Below are 22,579 nucleotides of genomic sequence, written 5' to 3' on the forward strand. Positions count from 1 at the left end.
TACTCCTAGTGTGTAATGTCTCTATAATGTTGATCTCTAGAATCATCCCTGAGCTTCAGACCTAACACTGAGCTCATCTACTCATCTTTCCTCCTCACACTTGGTCTTTCACTCTCATTAATGGTCTCATTTTCCAGCAGAAGAATGAGTTGCGTCCCTTCACTGCTCAGGCCTCATATCAGCACGTTGGGTGCAGGTGGTGGGTTTTAGAAAGAAACAGGAGAATTGGGCTGGGGGGGTCGGGGATGGGGGGAGATGACACAGAAACAAGGGAGCTGAGTCAGAAATGTGCAGGAAAAAAGCTACAGAAACTCATTTACTAGACTATGTGGCTAAGAGAGAACTGACATTCCATTTCAGTGAATGCTTATTAATTCTGTTTCTCGGTATGGACTCACAAAAGAAATTTTCTGAATGTTATCATTATTACTTTTTTAACATTAGGAGGTAGAGTTCAGTGGAGCAGCTTTTATTGAGCATGTGCTGTGTATGGTGAGTAAAAACAGGCTAGTGGTGGGAGATAGAAAGTCCAGGTGCAAGTTAGGGAGCACAGGGGGGCTTCTGTCATACTTGAACTTGGCAGAGGAGTAAACCCAGCGAGCAGCCCACTGCAGAGGCAAGCCGAGGCTATGTGCTTTTTTTGTGATTGGCGAACACTCCTTGCTGAAATAGCCTTTTGGGAATTTGACATTTAAATTCTAGTTATTGATTGCTTTGTTTTTTCTTTAAGACACATGGAGAGTTGACGGTCTTGGTCAGGGCCCCCTGTGGACACATGGTGGGAGACTTGCAGCATCTCCCCGAGGCCTCACCCCGGGTGGCTTCTCCAGGCAGCAGGCCTTCATTTTCCCTCCCTCACTCTGAGCAAGTTTCAGTGAACACTCTGAAAAAGATTCATGTGACATCTGTCAAATGCTTCTCTAGAATTCAAGAAAACATTCCATCTACTTGTGTTCCTTGGAAGCACTAATTTTCTTCTGTCAGGAGAAAAGAAAAGAAAGAAAGAGGAGGAAAGCGAAAAGCCATCACATGTTGCCTGGCATGATTTATGCTTTGCGACCTCCCCCCACCCCCAGGACTGTTGTGACTGGCTCGTGGTTTTCTTATTTTCGGGGCTATGGGCACAGGCTCCCTCCCTCCATACAGTTCTGATTATCCTCGTTGTTGTTTTTTAAACGAGGTTTTGCCAGGCTTCTTTTCACAAAGACCAGCCTTTACAATATTGCTAGTTAGGCATGGGGTTCCAATGTAATCTCCCCACAAATACATAAAGTAGCAAGGGAGAGCTGAGCAGGTCCTTTGCTGTTCGGTCTTGAAAAGGCGATGCTGATAAATACTTCAACTCTGACCACAGTTCTCTACCTGGGGATTCAAAAGAGTCTAGATGCATCTTCGCCCTCCATTGAGCTCTGTGTCAGGCACTGAGCTGGGTGTATTTTACATTCAACAGTAATTTCTTTAAATTCTCGAAACCAGTGCTGCAACAGTTCAAACCCTTTCTTGGTAATAATTACAGCAAAATGAGACTTCCATTTTGAAGGTGCAGGGAGATAGAGATGGGAATTGCAAAGCCTTGGAAGTGATGACATTTCTGAAGGCCTCACTCTCCAGGGTCCTTCTGTGTGATGTGAGGAACAGAGGAGATGATGAGCTGCTCTTTCCTGAATTAAAACTAGAAGTCCAAAATATTTTTGTGTCCCTTCCAAATATAAGCAGCTGTTATTTGGACTCTGAGCTTTTTGGATGTCTAGGCCAGTGCTGTCCGATGGAAATAAATTTAAAATTTTCTAGTAGCCACATTTAAAAAAGGGAAAGGAAAAAAGTGAGATTAACTTGAATAATATATTTTCATTGACAAATATTATTGCTATAGCATGGAGTTAATATAAAAATTATTGTGATGTTTAAAATCCTTTTATACTACATTTTTGAAATTTGGTGTATATTTTATACTTAACAGCATCTCTCAATTTAGACTAGTCCCATTGCTAGTACACAACCGCTACATGTGGCTAATGGCTACCATATTGGACAAGGCAGGTCTAAGCCACGTTACCAACTTATGGAGGTAAAAAGACAAAGGAGACAATAAAACAGATCATTTGGAATTTGGGTTTTTCTGAAACATTATGACAGATTGGAGGGTGAAAAAGAGATGTAGACCCCTTTTCCCAGACACTACTCAGTGAGTTCCATTGTCTTAGGGCCTCCATGGCTTTCACAGGTAACAGACAAGAACTTGACCCAGAGGGAATCCAAAAGGTTGCAGCGAAAATGGTTAACTTTTTGGTAAATTCCCTATCAGTAGGGGGCTCATCACTGTGGACACTTAGCTGGAAAAGCCTGAGAAGTACAATCAGAAGGTGGAGAATGGTGTGCAGCTTAATGTGACTGTGGCCTCTCCCTGGCCCCTGGGCTCCCCTAGTATCAGAAATAGATTTCATTGAATCAAGGGATTAGCTGTTCACTCCTCCTGTGGAGGCTCAGTGAAAGCAGAGCCTTTGAGGCATTTGGAGTTACACATACCCCAGAAATTATTTCATGGTCCCAAACTTCCTGTCACTGATACCTGGCCATCCTGACATTTCTGCAAATCCAAAAATAAAGAGCAGGGACAAGGAGGCCAGAGAAGCCAGAGGAAGTAGCAGCCTGAATGACTATGTTTAAAATCTCCTGCCAATAGGGCACTGAGAAGGCCAACTCTCTCAACTCTTCAGTGGTGGAGGGCCAGCATGTATGTAGGTGATGGAAATGTGGTAACAGCAGGGCCACAGTCACTCTCTGAGTGGGCCAGGAGGGTCTGCCCTGTTTATCCCTCCATGTATTACATGGGTGCTGCTGGCACCAAGGGGACCAGGTGAACTTGTCAGGGCAAATGCGTTACCACCAAGCACCACCACAGCAGCAGTCCCTGTCATCACCTTTATACATGCGAAAGGCCACGGACATCTGACATCAGTAAGATAGTCCAGGTCCTTCCAAAAAAGAGTCAAAGACTTTGCAAGGCTCTCTTTGCCAAAGGAGTCTGACTCTAATTATCCCAAGGAAGTAAAACTGTTGGTTGGTTTACATACCTACTTCTCCTCTTACAAAGTCTGGGAGGTCAAATAGGGAGGAAGAGCTTCTGCAAATGTCAGCCCCAGATTCTGTGAGAGTTGCGTATTGACTACTTGTTTTCTCAAGAATTTCCCTTTCCAACTTTTAAAGAGCGAGCATACAAACCCTGCAAACATTTTTATTGAGAGAAGGCTAAGGGTACACCGAGGAGATAAAAACCTGTCCTGGTTCCTCACTGCTTTGCAATAAAATATTAAACACGCACAAGTGAAAGGTGTATGAAAAAAATCATGCGAAAGATATTGTGAAGTTCTAAGTTGAAAGATGAACAGATTGGATTATTCGAAGTCAGCTCCAGGTACAGAAACACCCTGACCACTAAGTGTGATGGAGAATGTTTGGATGCCTTTCCTTGGGGGACAATGAGGTGGTCTCCTTTACTTCCTCCTGTCCCCCAACTTCCTTCCTACCTGCACATTTGCGCGCATGAATTAAAACCACGATCATCCCAGCTCTTGGGTATGGTCTGTGTAAGGTGAGGCTGTTTATTCCTTTTCGGTGTGTTTACCTATCTGGTCAGGAAATGCAAAGTGAGTGAAATTTTTTGCATATGGCACTGTGTAGAGACAGATGAGAGGTAACAAGAATCACGTTCTGGCAGCCAGAGCTGAGGGTGTCAAGAAAGAGATGTGGGGCTAAAGCCTCTGAAGGCAGCCATGGCTGTAAGCTGCCATCTAGAAATTCCCAGACAGGGCACCCAGCCCTGCTATCAGCTCTCCCTTCCTTCTGGCTGCTTATAGGGTCTTCGTCCTCTCCTCTCTATCATTTTTCTCCTTCATCTAGTTCAGTTTTGGCTTTTGCTCCTGTGTAGGACCATCTCCTTTGACCATTCTTTACTGTTCTGATGGGCTATCATTTGCTGAAGAATTGGTTGGGGTCATCCACATCAGAATGATCTCAGAGGCCTGTTAAAAGTGCAAACTCCAAGACCTTTCCCAGACCAACTGAATCAGAATATAAACCAAGATCTGTCTTGGGGGTGGAATTTGCATCTCTGACAAAGGGCATAGGTGAGCCATCACACACTAAATGTTGAGATTCCCTCCCTTTCCCCTCCCCCCATCAGTGCTGCTAGGAAGGAAAGCATTTGAAGACAGAGGGGCTGTGCAGAGGCCACGTGGCTCAGAGTCCACAGCTCAGGGGCTTCTGGAGCTGGACACTAGTGGTTCTCAGCTCCACCCCTCACCAGCTGAGACCCGGCTCTGTACTGTTCTGAGCTACAGTTCCTCCTGACAAAATACAAAAGGATAAGGTCTATACCTACCAATAGGGCACCTGTGTCTAGTGTACAGCAGGTACTCAACACATGCTAGCAAGCTATACTATGGTTTATCTCCCCTCTGGAGGGGGGCAGCTGGAAGAAGCTAGGGAGAGGTGTGTCCCTTAGTGGAGGCCAGGTGAGCTGGGGGGATAAACCAGATAAGGGCACAGGGACCCTAAATATGCTGCTAGTCTAATCCCCCATCCTGTCAGACCCTGACTGTTGGCTCAGCGATGCTTCTGTCTTCTGCTGCAGTAATAGAAAAACAGTGCCGGCTCAGGGGCCAGAAAAATGATGGCAAATCCCTCCTTCTGACTCTTTGTTTCCTCACCTACAAAATGGAGAGAATACTGCCCTTTGATGTTGTTGTAAGAATCAAGAAAATGCCTACAAGTATGGTAAGTTTTAAATTTTGTAAATTTATGGTATTTTAAAACATCCTTCCCTCTTCCATGGTTCTTCTTCTAGTCTTATTAAAGGTTTTATTAAAGATTTTATTGGTTTCAGAGAGAGAGTGCACGTATGTGAGCAAGGACAGCGGGGAGGGGCAGAGGGAGAGGAAGAAGGAGAGAGTCTCAAGCAGACTCTGCACTGAGTATGGAGCTGACTCAGGGCTTGATCTTACGACCCCAAGATCAATGACCTGAATTGAAACCCAGGGTTGGACACCCCACCAACTGAGCCACCAGATATTCCTCTAGTCTTTTTTTTAAAAAACAACCTTTCCTCAAACCGGCTCTTCCCTTAAGCTACCTATCAATTCCCCTCCTATTTCATTTTTCTTTTTAAGTCACCAAAATTTTCAAAAGATGCACAGGTGAGGATGGTTGACAAGAGCAGCTATCACACAATCTGGGTCTGGATGGTTGGTTTGCAGGGACTCCTATGGGTCTGAAACTGGACAGCATAATTCTAAAGACAGGGAAACAGAGAGGAAAGGCACAGTGTAAGGCACAGTGTGCCTGTGGCAGTTCCTGCCCTCACTCATCAAGGGTCCTGAGGTCCTGTCTATAAAATGGGGACTGTGGGGACAACGATTCCTGCAAGACTGCAATGAGGATTGCAATATGTAAGGTCTAGCATAGTGGAGAGCACACAGTTGATGCTCAATAAATGCTAGTGCTTTTGTTGCATCCCCCTCCTGAACCCCAGCTCTATCTATGGAGTGGATGGATCTCTTTTCTCCCTGATTCCATTCTCAACAGTTTGAGAGAGTGTCCACACAGTCCTCTTTGGATCAGAAGCTGAGTTAAAACTGAGTTGTGCTCAATGTGCTGGGGCCTGGAGGAAGAAACAGGAATGTGGCGCTGTCCTTGTGCTTTGTGTGTGTCTGTGTTGTGTGTTGGATATATGTGTGTAGAGGATATGTGTGTTGGGTGTGTGATGAGTGTGTGTGTGTTGGGGGTGTTAAGTGGGCACAGTGAACCAATCTCTTCAATCAAATACAGAGAGTACACTGATAAAGTGAATGAAGAAGGCTGTGGAAGCACCACTGATGAGCATGGTGCTCAGCTAAGGGGTCAGCTGGGAGGAGACACCCCCAGAGGTTCATGAACACCTGGATTGTAGGGAATCCAGCTGACATGAGGGGAGAGAACAGGCGACAAGGAGTTCTGACAGCTAACTTAGCTGGCTTAGACCCCTCAGACACGGAGGGGCCCTCCTCGGAGGATAGGAATTCTCAACTCTGGAAGCTCACATGAGAGTCTTTCCTGACCTTGCCCCGTGGTTATTTCTTGGTGTTACTTCTTTTAAACTGTTTCAAATTACCCAAAGGGGAAATCGGTTTTTTAAAAAAAATTCTTATTTTCTTGTGTTAGTTAAAATTATAGGGGAAGGAATTTGCTCCATAACCTAGGGTCAGGGTTGGGTACATTCAGGGTGGCCATGCCCAGGCCAGATGCAAGGATGCTTGGACCCAAGTCAAGACTGGGGGCAGCTGGGAGAGGTGAAGAGTAGGGACCCGGGGGGGAGGGGGAGACAATGAAGGACCAGAACTTTTCTGCCCACCCAGACATTTCTCTTCCATGCAGAAAGGCAATCCTTGACCAACTCACCACACCAATGGAGAAATAGTTGTTCATGATGTTGTACGGGACCTGGTCCCCATTCTCCACCTCCTCTCTAGGGATGACTTCCAGATGCCAGCGGTCTAGCATCACCAAGGGGCTCTGTTCGATGTCCTTCAGGATTTTTGTCAAGCTGCCCCCTTCATAACCTGTGGAACACGGCATTACATTTGTCCTCAGGGCAGAAAGGCTAAGTTGTTTCTGATGTACAGTCAGCTATTGGGGACAGGAACTCTGTGGGCATCTGTGACCACGAGACACCCCAGTGTGTCTGGGGGGCCACAGACACCTAGGTTCCCTGAGCCATGGAGAAGGAGAGGACATTAGGGTGTAATCAGAAAAAAGCTGGGAGACTTGGAAGCCAAAGTAGTGGGAGATAGGGTTGGGGGCTGGCCAAAGGTGAGCAGGCCTATGTAGCCAAAGCAAGCCCTAGAGAATAGGTGGGCTGGGTGGCTCGAAAGTTCCATGCCACAGAACAAAAGATCCGTTCCAGGACTGTGTCATGTCGGAGATGGACAGTGTGGTAGGCGGAATTTTAGGATGGTCTCACTATCCGTGCCCCAACCCCCGGGGCATACACCCTGCAATTCCCAGGACTTATAAATAAGATAGCCCCATCACTGTCATGACTGGCTATACTATATGGCACAGCTGACTTTAAGCAAGGGCGGTCATCTGAGTGGATCTGACCTAATTGGCTGAGTCCTTGGAAAGGACTGGGCTTTTCCTTAAGAATTAAATTCAAAGCTTGAGAGGGATTTCAGGTGAGGGAGATTCTTTACTGCTGGCTTTGAAGATGGAGGGATCCATCTGTCAAGGAAAAAGGAAGGCTCGAGGATTTGACAGTGGTCCCAGCGAGGAAACAGGGACTTCAGGCCCACAACCACAAAGGCCTGAATTTTGCCAACAAGCTGAATGAGCGTTGTAGCAAATTCTGCCTCCAGAGACTCCAGAGAAGAGCACAGAGAAGAGCACAGCCTGTCCAACATCCTCATTTCAGACTGTGAGGCCCAGAGCGGAGAACCCAGCCACACTGTTTCAGGCCTCCTGCACGACAGGACTGTGAGCGAACAAATGGATGTCATAAGCCTCGACATTTATGATAATTTGTTATGCAGCAGCAGAAGAGCAGCACAGAAAGTGAACCGTAAGCCATGAGAGGTTAGTGGGAGAGACCGTCTTTTCTTTCTGACAACACTCCCACGTTCCTGCTTACCTTTAGGGCAACCTTGAAGAGTACTTTCGAGTTGTTAGTCTGGTCAGCTCCTTGGGGATGCCTCACAAGATAGCAGTGGTAGCAACTGTGTAGCTGAGAGCCTTGAGGCTCTCTGGGAGCACAGGCCTGGGCTTCCTGCATGAAACTCGTGCCCAGCCATGCTTCCTAGATGCGCAGCGCATGGGGCTGCACTCTGCTTGTTCCTCTTGAACACAGGGCACTTCCCTAGCATCAGTGTGGGGCCGAGGACATCTGTTCCTGCCAGCTTCCTTCTGGGGCTGGCTCCTGCTCCCTCTGCTCTTGCCACCAGGCATGAACCCATCTCTGAATACTGACCACTGCCTGAGCTGGTCTTGAATCTTCTCTGAATCGATCAGCCATCTGGAATCCCATCCCAGTTCTGCCTGCCAGACTTCTCTGTCCCTTCCATGTGCTGCCCCGACCTCTTCTACTCTCTGGAGCATTCCCAGCTCCATGGGAGCAGTTGCAGTTTGCAGAGCTCTCCTTAGCTCCTGCCCCTTGTCCTGTAAGCTGGTCACCACTGGGAGATCCCCCACAGGGGGATTTCAACATGAGGGCCAATGGCCATGGGGGCCTATGATGGCTTGGATGCCTCTACTAGCTGGCAGTGTAGCTTTTCAGTTTGTACTCTTGAGTCCTAATTCAGAAGAAGAGCAGTAAGTTGGAGAGGAGAGAATTTTATTCAGAAAACACCTAAGTGAGCCCCTCCCAGAGTGAGCACTGTGGGGGGAGAGAGAGACTACCCTAGCGCTATGTTCTGCTGGAGTAGGTAGGCTCTAGGCTGCTAGTTTCAGGATCATAGGAAATAGCAAGATTGGGAGGGCACGGGAATGAATGGTCATGGGGTAGATAGGACTCTGGAATGTAATTCATCAAAGCAAGTAGATAAGACTCTGGAATGTAATTCATAAAAGGGAAGTCCAGCCTGGTCCTGCAGAGCATCGCTGGAGACTGGTGTGCCTGCCCCCCAGGGCAGTGCCCCTGGCATGCGGACTCACCTCCTCCCCAGCGGAGACAGCGGGCCAGGTCATTTCCTGTTCCGAGAGGCAGGACAGCCACTGGCGGATGCTTTGCAAAGTTGGCCTTATCTGTAACCCATGCAGAAGAAGAGAAAACCATATGGCACCAGATTACGGAACCTGTGGGTTACTTGATTATCCCTGATCTGATGCTTAAAACCCCTTCATGGCATTCTTAGTTTGAAGAGCTCCCGTGACGGAGAGCACACTATTTCCTACAGCTGAACCTTCCACTGTGGGAACGAAGGCTTCTTTCATATTGAGCTCTCTCTCCCCATAACTTGCACCTGCTTATCCTCATTTCATCCAAATTCTTTCCTTAGGGGTGATGGCATACACCCCAAAAGCATTAGTTTGTGATCATAGCTAACTCTTTCTCCCTTTGTCCCTCATACCAACTCTGCAGGGTTATGATTATTCCCCTCATAGATGACAAAAGTGAGTTTCCCTGGGGGGAAAGTAAGTCTGGAGTCAGGATCCAAATCCAGATCTGTGGTCCCAGGCCCAGGCTCCTCCTTGCCTCAGGGGCAGGCCGTTGCACAGCGGGTAGCACAGGTGGGCCCGAGAAATCAGGGCACAGTGGGGCATTTGGGAAACTGGAGCTGTCTCGACTAATTGTCATTCAGATTCAAAGCTTAAAAATAATACTGTGTCGAGCAAACAAAACCTCAAGGTGTTATTTGGCACCCAGGTACCAGTTCGTCACTCCCCCCACCCCCTAGGCTCGCGAATCCACAATTCTCAACCTCATCTCCCATGTGGCTTGTGAAGAAGCATCAGACTGAAGCACTGCAGAAAGCGCAGCAGAACATGCATGGGGTCACCTGGTGGCGCATCTCCAGTGACACGCTGGTCTGGCCGCACGGAGAAAGGTGGGACCAGTATGGGCACCCGCTGGGCTCCAGGGGGCGCCACTGACACACCCTGCAGCACAGCTGGTGCCTGGGAGGGGAGTGATGCTGACTCAGGCGGGCAGGTGGGCGGAGGGGTGATGCAGGAATCCCAGAGTGAGAGCGAGGGCTGCCCCAGCTGAAGGGGCGCTCACACGTCCCCGGGGTTGTCTGGCTGGTGCCACAGGTGGCTGAGCTCAGGCAAGGCCGGGGGCTGAGATCACCACCAGGAGGTTTACGATGATGGTGGACAGAGCAAGGCAATGGGCTCCGTCACTGTTCCCAGTACGTGTGGTCTGCATTTCTGCCTCCCTGCCTTTGTGCACGGGGCTCCCTTTGCCTGGAAGGCACCTGTAGCCTTAAGTCCGCTCCTTCCGTGGTCTCCATCTCAACACGCAGGTCATCTTCATGGCGTTGAGGCTGGAGACCTGGACGTCGTCCTAGGTTGCTCCCTCTCCCGCACCCCGCATCCATTCACACCTCAGGTTCCACGTGCTGTTTCCGTAGTTGATCTCTCAGCAACCTCTTGTAGCTATTCCAGTGGCGATGCCCGAGCTCAGGTACATGATTCCCTCCCACTGGTATTGAAGCCACCGCCTCCTCCTTGCCTTCCCAGCCTCAGTTCCCCCTAATGGTCCTTCACCTTCCAAGGCAGGTGGTCCCTTTCCCTCTGTCTTGGCTCCCATCATCTCTAGCATGGCAGTGGGCACTGTCTTCTGCTCTAGCCTCCCACGGCTTGACATGTCAACCATGCTGAAGTATTTTCAGTGCCTTAAGTCACAAGTTCTCGGTTGCTTAGGTGCTGCCTCTGGGAGGCCCTCCCTGGTTGCCCTAGTCTAGGCCAGGTTCCTTTCCAGTGTGTTTCTTTCTTTCTTTTTTTTTTAAGCAGAGGGAGAAGCAGGCTCCATGCAAGGAGCCCGATGTGGGACTCGATCTCAGGACCCCAGGATCACGATCTGAACCAAAGGCAGATGCTCAACCACTGAGCCACCCAGGTGCCTCTCCAGTGTGTTTCTTTTTAGCACCAGGGACGATGTTATCATTGACTCTTGGAATTGATGGCTCGTTTGTTCTCTGAATGCACTGTAACCTCCCTGGGGGAACTATATCTCATTCACCCCAGTGTCTCTGTACACATTTGCTGAAGGCCTACTATGTGCCAGGTGCTGTGTTAGGTACTGTGACTCATTTAATAGTGGGTCAAAGTGCCATGACACAGGCTCTCGTGGTGCTTACAAATGTGAGGGAGAGACAGATATTAATAAAGTCTTCTATAAATGATGCATAATTTCAAATTCCTACTGGAAAGGCAAGAAGTGGGATCATATAATAAAGTGACTGAGGCTGGGTGTCAGGGAAGGCTCCTCTGAGGAAGCCACGCTTTGGCAGAGATCTGAAGTAGAAGTTGACCAAGGGAATGGCCAGGGAGCATACCAGACAGGAGGAACCACTTGTGCAAAGGCCCTGTGGCAGAAGGGCAACTGGTATATTTAAGAGTCTGAGAGAGGGACTAGGTGGCCGGAGTTTAGAGGGAGAGGACTGGAGGAATGAAGTAGGGCTAGAAGGGTGGGCAGCTCCTAGAGCACCAGTATCTTATAGGTCATTTGAAAGGTTTCTGTCTATATCCTAAGAATAATGGGAAGCCATGGATATGCTTTATGCACACCACGAATGCACTGACATTCAGGAAAGACTGCTCTGGTTGTACAGCATAAACAGATCAGTGAGGGGACCAAAATGGGGTGCCAGAGGACACTGAATAGTTGCTTTAAACATTCCCGAATGGGGACGCCAGGGTGGCTCAGCAGTTGAGCATCTGCCTTTGGCTCAGGGCATGATCCTGGGATCGAGTCCCACATTGGGCTCCCCACAGGGAGCCTCCTTCTCCCTCTTCCTGTGTCTCTGCCTCTCTGTGTCTCTCATGAATAAATAAATAAAATCTTTTAAAAAAATAATAAACATTCCCAAATGAATGAATGAACATCATGCAGTTATTCCTTTCACTACTGTTTTCTCTCTCAGGCTGCCAGCCTGTCACGTGACCTTTCTTCTTTCAGTTTTGGGCATTTCCTTTCCCCTGTGTTTTCTGCAGATGAATTTTATAAAACCACCAAAGCCTACATTCTCCTTCGTGATGGAGAGGGAACCACGCGAGCACCTCCCAGGCCTGCAGCCGCCCAGCCTCTGCTGATCAGCTCTTCCTCTGGGCTCCCAGAGGATGCCTCCCCTCCGCCCACAAACAACTCCTGAGCTGGAGGTGACAGGAGAGTGTGGGTGGCTGCCTGGCAGGGCTGTGTCCATGGCAACCGAAGCGCCTGTGGAGCAGAAGGTGGCAGGTGTGCCGGGCGTGGTCCCACCCCTCATGACGGGCTGCTTACGACTCCCATGGGCGCAGCCTGCCCTGCTCTGGTCAGGGTCTGCCCATGACCACCCTGACTCCTCTCTTCCTCTCATCCTGTTGGCTCCACCTTCGACCAATATCCAGAAGCCGACTACTCCTTATCACCTCCTCTGAGCCTCCTGTTGTCCATGCCTTGGTCACCTGTCACTTGGATTACTGCAGGAGCCTTCTGCCCTTTGCTCACTATCCACTGTGTCCTTCCTCCACTCCAAACTATGCAGCACCTCGGGACCTTTCCTGTATGGAAGCCATACTGTCTCCTGTGACCTGGCCCTGCACTCTCTGCTTCATCCTCTCTCTCCCTCCGCTCCTGCACCTTGCTCCAAGCGCACTCTGCAGCCCTCCTGCTGCCTTCAGCAGCCTGGTCTGCTCCTACCTCAGGGCCTTTGTATCTGCTGCTCCTTCTGCCAGAACTCCTCTTTCCTCGGGTATCACGTGGCTCACCTCTCTTCCAGGTCTCCACACAAACATCATCCACTCTGTGAGGTCTTCCCCAAACACTGGGTCTAGACCACCCCCAGCCCTACCCACCCTGCTCCTTCCCTGCTGTATCTTTATTATGTTTTATGTTTCCCTTTTTTGTTGTTGTTGTTGTTGATTGCCTGTCTCCTGCCTCTAAAAAGGAAGCTCCTCGAGGGTGGGATTTCTATGTGTTTGTTCCCCACAGCATCTCCAGTGCCTGGAGGAGGGCACGGCACATGGATGTTTACAGGTAGTATTTGTGGGAGTAGTGACAGGCAATTCCAGAATTAGTCTCCATCATTTATGGGGGATGAGGTGTCCAAGGACCCACAGATCCAAGCAGAACTAGAATGAAACCCAGGCCTCCTGATTCCCACCCTGGGCCCTCCCCACTGCTCTTCTGATCTAAGCCTACTAGACACAGCCCAGTGTGATCCTTCTTCACATGTACTGATCTGCACTTTCTAGATGTGCTTTCTGGACTCAGGCTCAGGGACTCGTCTCAAGGCGATGACTTGCACCTATGCTTAATTCTCCGGCGTTTATCCACTACCCTGGATCTGCTTGGAGTCCCGGTCCTGCCCTTCTCCCCTGCAGCTCCCCAAACTGGCCTGTCCAGCCACTGCCCAAACCCTGGCCATAACAGATAATTATGAGGCAAAGCCTGAGACTAAACTGTTACACCTGGGGGTGCCTGGGTGGCTCAGTCAGTTAAGCATCTGCCTTCTGCCTTCTGCTGGGGTCATGATCCCAGGACCAGGCCCAAGGGCTCAGCAGGGAATCTGCTTCTCCCTCTGCCCCCCCCCCCCCGCACCCATCTCTCTCTCCCTTAAATAAATAAAATCTTAAAAAAATTAAACAGTTATACCTGTACCTGTGGGAATCCTTCCATTTCTTTTTTCCACTCAAAGTAGATATGTAGTCAAGCAATGGTCCAAGCATGGAAACAAGGATGAACAAGACATGGCTCCATTTCTCTTTCTTGTGATTGCCTTCCTCTGACTTTAAATATACTTATTATAAATAAACCCTAAAGCCCCTCCCAGCCCATTCTTACCAATGCAATCCAAAATCCAGCCAACTGTCCCATCTCCTCCGCAGGCTAAAACACGGAAGTCTGGAGTATCACGGAAAAAGTTCAATCTGGGAAGTAAAAGGCCAAAATGGTCTTATTGACTAGGTTGTGGCTGACATTTGATACTGTTTGAGTCAGTGTCCCCCCTATTCCCTGGGAGTATGTTACAGCCCTGACTCCTTTTGGGGTTGAAAGGATCACAAGTGTTCTAAAAGTGGAACTTACTAAGGAAGCAGTGCCACTAGAGTACAGAGAAGAATCCCGAGGAGCCATCCTTGTACAAGGAGAAGCTGACTCAACATTCAACACAAACAGAAAATGGTTTTCTAGAAATTCTCCACTATTTGTGCAGAGGAGGCCACAGTGAGCCTCTCTGGGCACCAATACAACTAACCCCCCACGTTCTGACTCCTCCCTGGCTCCCCTGCTCTGTCTTCACAAACTCTCCTTTTAAGTCAGATGCAGTGAACTAGCCAGATCTTCACCCCACTGTCCTGTAAGTCCAGACCTGAGCAGAGGAAGCATCATCTCCCCTCCGAAGCCTTCACCCTTTAGAGCAAGGTTCTTAACCAGGGGCCCGACAAATCTCTAAGGGATCGCTAAACAGAATCCAGAGGACCAAGAACCTGGGAGGAGAAGATGTTACATTCTTCTCTTCTCTCAGCTCTAAGTGAGATTTAGCCTCTCCAATTATGGAATTGGGCAACACATCACAGAGGTATGAACAATTCCTATGACTTTGTTAGAAATCAAAATCACAGGTATTTTCATGTTTTATCACAATTGTGGCAGCTGCCCCATATTATCACTGATGCCCATCACTGCTATTAATTAACAGTAGTTATCAGACCTGCCTCTGGATCTTACCAAACATGGTTAGTAAATCACATACCTTCCTATCTCACAATATTTGTGTTTTTAATATTTTGATAACTGTCTTTTCAATATAATTAGTTTCCCTGGTGATCCTATATATTTCCCTTTACACATTGAGAAAAATTCTGAGAAGTGACCCATCAGCTTCATCAAGCTGACAAATGGGTTTCTGGTACAAAAAGGACAAAAATCTCTGCTGTAGAACCAATGTGACCTGTCAACACCCTGGGTTGGGACACAAGAAGCTGAAGCTCTGGGGTTCGCCTTTGTCCAGCCTGGTGGTCTGAGAAGACCCCTGGGGCTTTCTAAGTCACTGATGCACACGTGGGCAAAGTAATATTTCCTCCTCTCCTGGACTCTTGCAGAACTCTACTCTCCTATAGGAAGTGAATTCTGAATGGAGATTCCTTTCCACTAGACAGGCTGCCTGGTTATAGACTGAAACAGCAAAGACACTCAGGGTTCAGCAGCCCTGGAAGTAGCCACCAGGCTTGCCCTATAGGACAAAAACAATTTAGGATGAATGAGGCTAAGCTAGAGAATGGCATTCAAGTATCTCAACGCCCTGAAAGAGAGGGGGCTGGTAAAGGTACTTGCAGGTCGCCATTCAGTCACGGGTCCTAACAGGGAAGTAACTGTAATCATGGTGACTTTGATGACACCCACAGCAGCAGAGGTGGGCTCTGTTTTGAACTCAGAGGTCATGGCAGGCGTGCTGGTCGTGCACTCATGCTTCTCTTTTTCACTGGGTCTTGCACCATCGCAGCCATATACATAACGGCTTTGTGTCAAACAACGGACTGGGACATAATGCCTTTTTGTACTCCTTACCACAGTCCCTTCCCCTGCCCCCACCCACCAAAGGTCTTGCTGAACTGAGCCCAGAAACTGAAGATTAGGAGGTTGGGCAAAGTAGATATGTGCTGGGAAGCCCAGCCCAGTGTGCACAGATCTGAAAACCTGCCCTGCAGACAGCCAGGCGCGGGCTGGCCAGCAGATGTCTCTAGCGCACCAGCTCTGTCTGGTAAGAAGCCCAGTCTGGGCGCCTTCCAGCCCCAGTGCTGAAGTGGCCTCTGATTACAGGGACTCACAGCCATCCCATTAATGCTACCACCGGGCCCAGCTCCTCCCACCGGACCGGCAGGCAGGCTGCAGAGGGGCTGCCTGCCTCCTCCCCTCACTCTCCTGCTCTAATAGGCAGTGGAACAGAAGGGCCAGGGGCAGCTTAACAACCTCTAAATTGGATAATCCTGGAAAAAAAAAAGTGATGTCATTAAATAACCAATTGCCTCCAACCTAAAATGCTCCCCAACAGAACACGAAGCAGAACTCTGAGTCAGCTGTTATAGATTTCCGAACTGCTGACAGCGATAGGAAGACTCTTTCCTGATCTCTGATGACTCAGTATAAAGACACCGGCTAATACAGCCTTGCAGACAAGTTCACATAATTTACCAGCCCGCTCTTCCTGTCAATCAAACGGATGGCACATATGTGTTTTTTCTCACCCCGGACAACTTTTTCCGGGGTGAGATCCAGGAGACTACTTCCCAGAGTTAGCCACAAGGGGTGTTCTTGAATATCTCCAGGAGCGAGTAAGAGTAGATGTGAGGAAAAGAAGACAGAGAGAGTAAAATGGCAGGAAGGATAAGTCCATAGATGAAAGAGACAAGAAGGGTGACCAATGAAAGGTTATCTTCTTCAGATAAAAGTGGCAGGAGGAGAGATAAGTAACGATTATTTCTCCATACCCTGGAGTAGGACCCCCATTGTCCAGGTTGAAAACTTGTTTGGGGTTGAGCAGATAGTGGAATTTCCGAAGAATTCTATGGGAAAAAAAAAAAAGGAAGAGGGAGAGAAAGAGACAGAGAAGGAGAATGTCATTGTGAGAAGTCACAGTAGGACAAACCCCTCTGGAGCCCGCCAGTGGTGGGAATCTGGGTCCCTTTAAAACCAAGAGGGGAAAAGACTGCACACAGGCCCTGCAGACCTAAAGTCCTGGGTCCAGTTGGCATCATTCACACCCTCATGCCCTGGCTCAAGGCCTCCCCACCATCCAAGACCATAGAATTCAACCCCAGGACTCTCCTCCCTTGCAGAGAATAAAGCTTCTATTCTCCTACAGCTTTGTCCTTCTCCTAAACGTTCCATGTTCTAAGTAGTATGATTCTGCTCTTTGTGGACTATACAAAGGTATCAAGGAACCCTCTATGGAAAGACCCACTAAATCCTGGGATCAGGAGGTAATTGCAGGAGGTGGGGCTGGACAGGGGAAGGCTGGGGGCAGTGACCACCTCTAGGCTTGATTTCAAGGTTCTGGCTTGAGGCTCATCAGGTCAGTTCATGAGGGGCACCCTGCCCCTTGGATAAGGGTTGGTTGGGGGTGGGTGTCTCATAGTTCTCGCTTTGACCCTACTTATTATTTTGTAAATCTGGATTCCAGAATACTGCATTGTCTGTCCGTTACCCTGAGCTGAACAGGATGGGGAGGCAGAGCTGCTTCACCAGTTCTCCCTCTCTCCTCCCACTCCCCCACTGTTTCCAGGAGACTGGGCATTTCCTTCACTGATGAAGTAGTGCCCTGCTTTTTCAGGAGCTGGGCAGGCCAGGAGGTCCCAATCAGATGAGTCCTGCCAGACCTCATAAATCAAGAAAGGATGTTCGAGGCTGGGAAAGAAATTGGCGTCTCAGAACCTGGTCCAACCTTGGGAGCCATAATAGATGGGCCCTGGGCTAAGTATGTGTATGCTTTAATCCTCACAATGGAGCTATGAGAGGAGCAAAGGAAACCACAGCACAAGGATGTTAAGCAGTCTGTAGAACCAGGTCATAAAGTGGTAAGGGGGTAGGGCTGGGCTGGAACCCAGATCTGCCTATCTCTGCTGTCCACCCTGTGGAGGGGAAGAAAAAACCTGACTAAACTTGTCTCAGCCTCTTCATTTTGAAAAAGAAAAGAACATACCTTTCTCCTTGTCTCCCTCCACTCTTGGGGTTCACCAAGACCAGCAGGGGGTGGGTACCCGGGGTGGGGATGATCTTATACTTAAAAGGTAAAAGAAGAGTCTGGAATCAGAGATGGTACCATAGCTTCAAATCAAATCATTCAACAATGGTATGGTATTGCAGCTATAAGCACAAGATTATATATATATAATTTTTTAAAGTAAGCACAAAACCCACCACCGGGCTTGAACTCATGATCCCTGAGATCAAGAGTCGCATGTTCACCCACTGAGCCGGCCAGGCATCCACTATAAGCACAAGATTATGCTTTGTGAGGATACAACTGAATATACTTTTGGAAGTTATGGTCTTCAGGTCATATATGTGAATAAAATAATACTCATGGAGCTAACCAGCACTTCCACAGCACCTTCTAAATCCACATTTCCAGCCCTAGTTTTTCTCTTGAGCCCTGGTTCCACATTCTCACTGTTCAGTGGATACCTTCAACCAGACATCTTACCATCACTGTAAACTCACATGCCCAAACCTGACCCCTTCTGTCCCCACAGAACTGGTCTTCTGTCCTGGTTCACTGCTTCTCTTAAACACACTATTATCATTTGGCTAGTCATCTAGGGAAGACCCCGTCCTGCCAAATATCTCCCTGGATGTCCCTTTATCTCTGGCACTTGCCATGGTACCCACAGCACTCGGGCCTTTCCCGCCTCGGTTAAGGCCTGTGTGCAGTTCCTTCCCAGGACATCAGTCATGCCACTTCCACTCAGAAACCTTTAATGACACCTTGTTGCCCAGAGGATAAATCTAAATCTCCTAACCTGGCTTCCAAGGCATTTTAGCGTAGCCTCAATCTCTGGTTGCCTCTTAAATGCTATCCCTGTGGCAGTCCCAGCCAAGCCTGGTTCCAACCCTCCACTGAGTGTGTCCCCTGCCTTTCCACCCTGGGAAACTGCTCACAGTGGTTTCTTGTCCTCCTTTATGCCCCGAAGAGTCCACTTTCTTCTCTGTAATCTCTTAAAAAGGATGTCTCATTTTCAGGGCCCAACTCAAGACCTACCTCCTCTAAGCTTTCCCTGGGTCATTGCAACTGAAACCATTGCACGTAAAGTATGGAATATCTTCTGGGTTTCTTTTGTTGTCCATTCATGTGGATTTTGTTTTATGTTTTCTTAGGTAAATGTCTCAAAATATCAATTGGATTTTAGGTGCCCCAGGAGCAGGGCAGGTGTGCGTATAACCCTCCTATCCAATGCCCCATGACACCAGATATAGGAGTGGGTACTTAAGAAACACTTGTGAATCCAGCTGAAGGACAGGCCAATATGGAGATGCAGCTGTATTCCATATTCAATATATGATGCCTGCCTTTCCAGATCTCAAGCTAAAATTTCAGCAAACACAGCACCATGTTGTTTGAATAGGACAGCAGCATTCTTTATGATTTTTTAAAGAATTTTTCTCATCTGCACAGGGTGACTGACTGTGTGACACCCAGAAGCACCTTGGAGCCTGAGGGGTAATTCTTTACCTCTGGGAATGATAATAAAAATATTTAACAATCCATTTGGCATGAGCACACTCCCAATCAAAATAGATGCAGGACAGCCAGATGGACGAGAGCTATAAACAACAGGTATACCTGCATCGTGCGCGCGTGTGTGTGTGCGCGCGTGTGCTACACCTGACTTTTTGCCTCTATAGGTGTCTAGAGCTTTTTCATATTACTATGATTTCTCCATCATTATTGCTTATGTTTTAATTTTCAAGACACACGAATCTGCATGTTCTCATTTAATCTTAGAGCACCTCTGGTAGGTGGGCAGTGCAGGGATTGTGATACTCCTCATGTTTTCAAACAAGAAAACATGAGGATCAGAGGCAGAGGAGGAGACTCTAGTTCTCTATTTCCTTTTCTAATACTCTTATTTGGTGAACTCAAGTGAAAAAATGAATGGTTAAGGGGTGCCTGGGTGGCTCGGCTGGTTAAGCGTGTGACTTCAGCTCAGGTCATGATCTCAGGATCCTGGGACTGGGCCTCGAGTGGAGCCCTGCATCAGGCTCCTTGCTTGGTGGGGAGTATATCATTCCTCTCCCTCTTCCTCTGTACCTCCCCCTCCACCCCGTTCATGCTCTGTCTCTCAAATAAATAAGATCTTTAAAAAAATTCTTAAGTATACATTCCTAAGTAGACATTTAAGGATGAAGAAGAACTTTTGGATCTGGCTAATTTTGTTTTGGCAGATCGCATTCTAGAGACAGCCTGATAGTCTTGGAAAAACCGTTGTATATTTTCAGTAAGTTTTATATAATTTGTTCCTAAAAGGGTGATAAAGTTAACTTGACCAGCAATGGATCAGCCAACCTCCCATTTCACCACTTGCCAACAGTGTAGTGGTCAAAGATAATTCCACAAGTTGGAAATAAAGTGTCCCTCTTGTGTGATGTAATTATATAATCGATCATATGAGAAAGCAAATGTTGAGATCTATTTCTCTAGAACCCAAACCCTGTCCTCCCTGCAGGCTTGGACACACTTAGAATGAGAAACCAGACTTAGGGCTTGCTGAGGTACCTGCATTACAAGTTCACCCTTGGCTGATGTGCTGCCATCAGACTTTCCACCTTGCCTGTCCTGTGACAAGAGAGGAAAGACAAACATATATTTTTAAATGCCGTAATTAAAAAAAGAGAGAAGATCAGAAGAAAAACAAAGAGTTAATATAAAGAAAGACAATACAAAACCAGTGTAGAGTGGGGAAGAGTTTTTTAAAATGGGGCTTTGAGCCTAAAAACAAAACAAAACAAAACAAAACAAAAACCCATGCTCTCCTCTGGGTTTCTCTAGGACTCCCCAGGCCTCTGTCATTATTTGCTCTGACTTTAACTTCAAGCCCCTGGAACAGATCTAGTGAGAAGAAATTCTGAAATTGGCAGAAATCTACTTTGTTGATTTAGAAGCTAGAACTGGGGGAAGCATGGTCTTAGATCTGGCTTTTCTGGTAAGCACTGTCTAAAGGATCTGATAGTGAGTAAGTCATTTTTCTTGGTTTTGTTTGTTCTATTTTGTTTCCATATTTATTTTTAAATTTTTATTTCATATAATATGGCAAAATTTTTATTTCATATAATATGGCTCAAATCTCAATCTCCAGCTTGATGAATATATATATATATACCCTTATAACTATGGTCTCTTCAAGTACATAACTCCTGGCTTTTGAATTTCACAAGTGAAATCATAGGGAATGTCTTTTTTTTTTTTTTTTTCTGAGTCTTGCCTCTTTTGTTCAGCATTGTGTCTTTGAGGCTGTCCATGCTTTTTTGGCTGAGCATGGCTCTTTCCCACTGCAATGTAGTATTCCATTGCATGGAGATGCTTCAAACCCCTGCTGTCAGCAGTTATTTAATTTAGTTGGTTTCTAGTTTTTGACTGTTCTGAACAAAACCAATATGAGCATTCTTATGCAGGTCTTTTGGTAAAAAAGTGCTCATATTTCTCAGGCAGATACACAGGAGAGCATATTGGGTCACAGAATGAGTGTATTTCCGACCCAGTAGATACTGCCAACTGGTTTTCCAAAGTAGTGTTTTTCCTTCAATTTTTTTCATGACAAAAAAGTAGCTGGTCAAGTCAAGGGTGAGATAGGAGAGATCAATGGGACTTGGCCACATCTTGGAGACAGAAGGGGACAGTTAAGGTGTTTGGTATTTGGTCAGAGGCGTCTCCAACACAAGAGGCAAAAAGTTTCAGTTGGAGATAAAGGGATTTTAATTTTCCTGCTTTCATCTCCAAACAGGGTGGGGACACCTAGGTGGGAATCCCCAAGGCAGAGAGAGGTTCATGTTTAGACAGAAGAGGCAGGCTGATAGGGACAAGGGAGGCCCAGGAGGCCTAGCCACATGCAGGTGGTGACAAATTCCTGCAGCTGTGCTCCGTTGGCAAGGTGCCTAGGAGGAAGGTACCTGCTTTCCTCAATGGGCCATTTCAGAGCATGCTAGGTGGCCAGCAGGGGGGGCCAGTCAGAGGAGTTTTCTCTCACAATCTGATGAGTGCGGGAACCTTTCAAACTTGCAGTGAAAACACAAACCCTAGGAGTTGTGAGGAGGCCCTAGGAGTTGTGAGGAGTCCCACAGAGGGAGGGATGTGAGCCTCTGAATGCTGCCTACATCTGAAACGTGAACCCGGAGAGACCAGAGCCCCAGAGTCTTCTGGATGGCAGCACTTACCCTGGTCACAGGGCATATTGAAGTAGGCAGCAAAATATGATCTCTCAGTTCCCCACCATCACACAATGTTGATAATTCACATTTGCGGTGAAACTAGAGGAAAAATGAAGATGACAGTGAGTGAAACTGACCAAGGCAATGTCAGGTGTGAGGGTTCAGAGGTTTGCTGGGGAGGCAACTGTGCAATGCTCCCCCAAATTCTTATGCACTGCTGGCTTTGGCAGTACAGGTGCATGTGTGTATGTGTGTGTGTGAGTGTGTGCGTACGCATGAGCACATGTGGTCAGGGGCTCCACGTTGGCTGCAGGCAGAGAAAGGAGACAGAGTGCTGTCCACAACTGCTGGAGTGAAATGGTCAATGGGCAGGCCTGGGTCCCTGCAGCGTGGCACCGCCATGTGGATTCCAGAAACCCCTTTGGACATTTGCTCCCTAGGCTCTGAGACTCTGTAAGGAAGGAGATCTTGTTGAACAAACTTGCAAGAGGCTGGAAGTAAAGTCCAAAACTCCACCTGTGCATTCTAAGAGATCTGATCTCCACAGTCTGATGTGGAGACACATCCTTTTTGAGGCTGATACCTGGTTGAGGGGACAAGACATGACACAGAGTTTGCTTTGGCAGGCAGGATGGGCAGCTTCAGGTGTCCTGGGGGGGACGTGGACCTTTGTTGTGGTGACAGCGGCAGATGCAGGCCTCTGGCCCCGGTAGTGGGGCTGCTGTAAGGGGTGTGCCTTCTGCTGATGCCTTGAGGAACAAGGGCTCTGGTGTCTAATTCTGCTCCTACTCTGTGCCCTTGGCCCCAGATGACACCCAGGTGGAAAAGTTACTGGTCTGGCTTGCTGCTCACAGCTGCCTGGCCACACAGGCAGTGGACTGGTCTGCTTCTTTTCCAGCAGCTCTCACTCCCTGGGATCCGGGGCTGCCCTCCCTCTGGACGGCCTGGAGATTCACTGGAGCCACCATTAGAGCACTGAATGGGGGC

At 48.0% G+C, this 22,579-nt stretch overlaps 1 protein-coding gene across 7 annotated transcripts in view; it reads right to left on the reverse strand.

Annotated features, from left to right (window-relative positions):
- DGKG (diacylglycerol kinase gamma) overlaps positions 1-22,579 on the reverse strand; it is a 205,367-nt gene that overhangs the window by 97,907 nt on the left and 84,881 nt on the right. For all 7 annotated transcript variants that reach the window (XR_007408100.1, XR_007408101.1, XR_004811855.2 and 4 more), the window contains 7 exons: positions 21,599-21,691; positions 19,944-20,003; positions 17,370-17,449; positions 16,159-16,233; positions 13,514-13,599; positions 8,683-8,772; positions 6,436-6,596 (listed from right to left, as the gene is read on the reverse strand). Coding sequence is in view for 1 of the 7 variants with exons in the window: in XM_025451551.3 (XP_025307336.1) it covers positions 6,436-6,596; positions 8,683-8,772; positions 13,514-13,599; positions 16,159-16,233; positions 17,370-17,449; positions 19,944-20,003; positions 21,599-21,691 (645 nt within the window). In the remaining 6 variants the exon portion in view is untranslated. The remainder of the gene's footprint in view (positions 1-6,435; positions 6,597-8,682; positions 8,773-13,513; positions 13,600-16,158; positions 16,234-17,369; positions 17,450-19,943; positions 20,004-21,598; positions 21,692-22,579) is intronic.

The sequence above is a fragment of the Canis lupus genome, chromosome 34 (genome assembly GCF_003254725.2).
Source record: "Canis lupus dingo isolate Sandy chromosome 34, ASM325472v2, whole genome shotgun sequence".
In the NCBI taxonomy this organism is placed as follows: domain Eukaryota; kingdom Metazoa; phylum Chordata; class Mammalia; order Carnivora; family Canidae; genus Canis; species Canis lupus.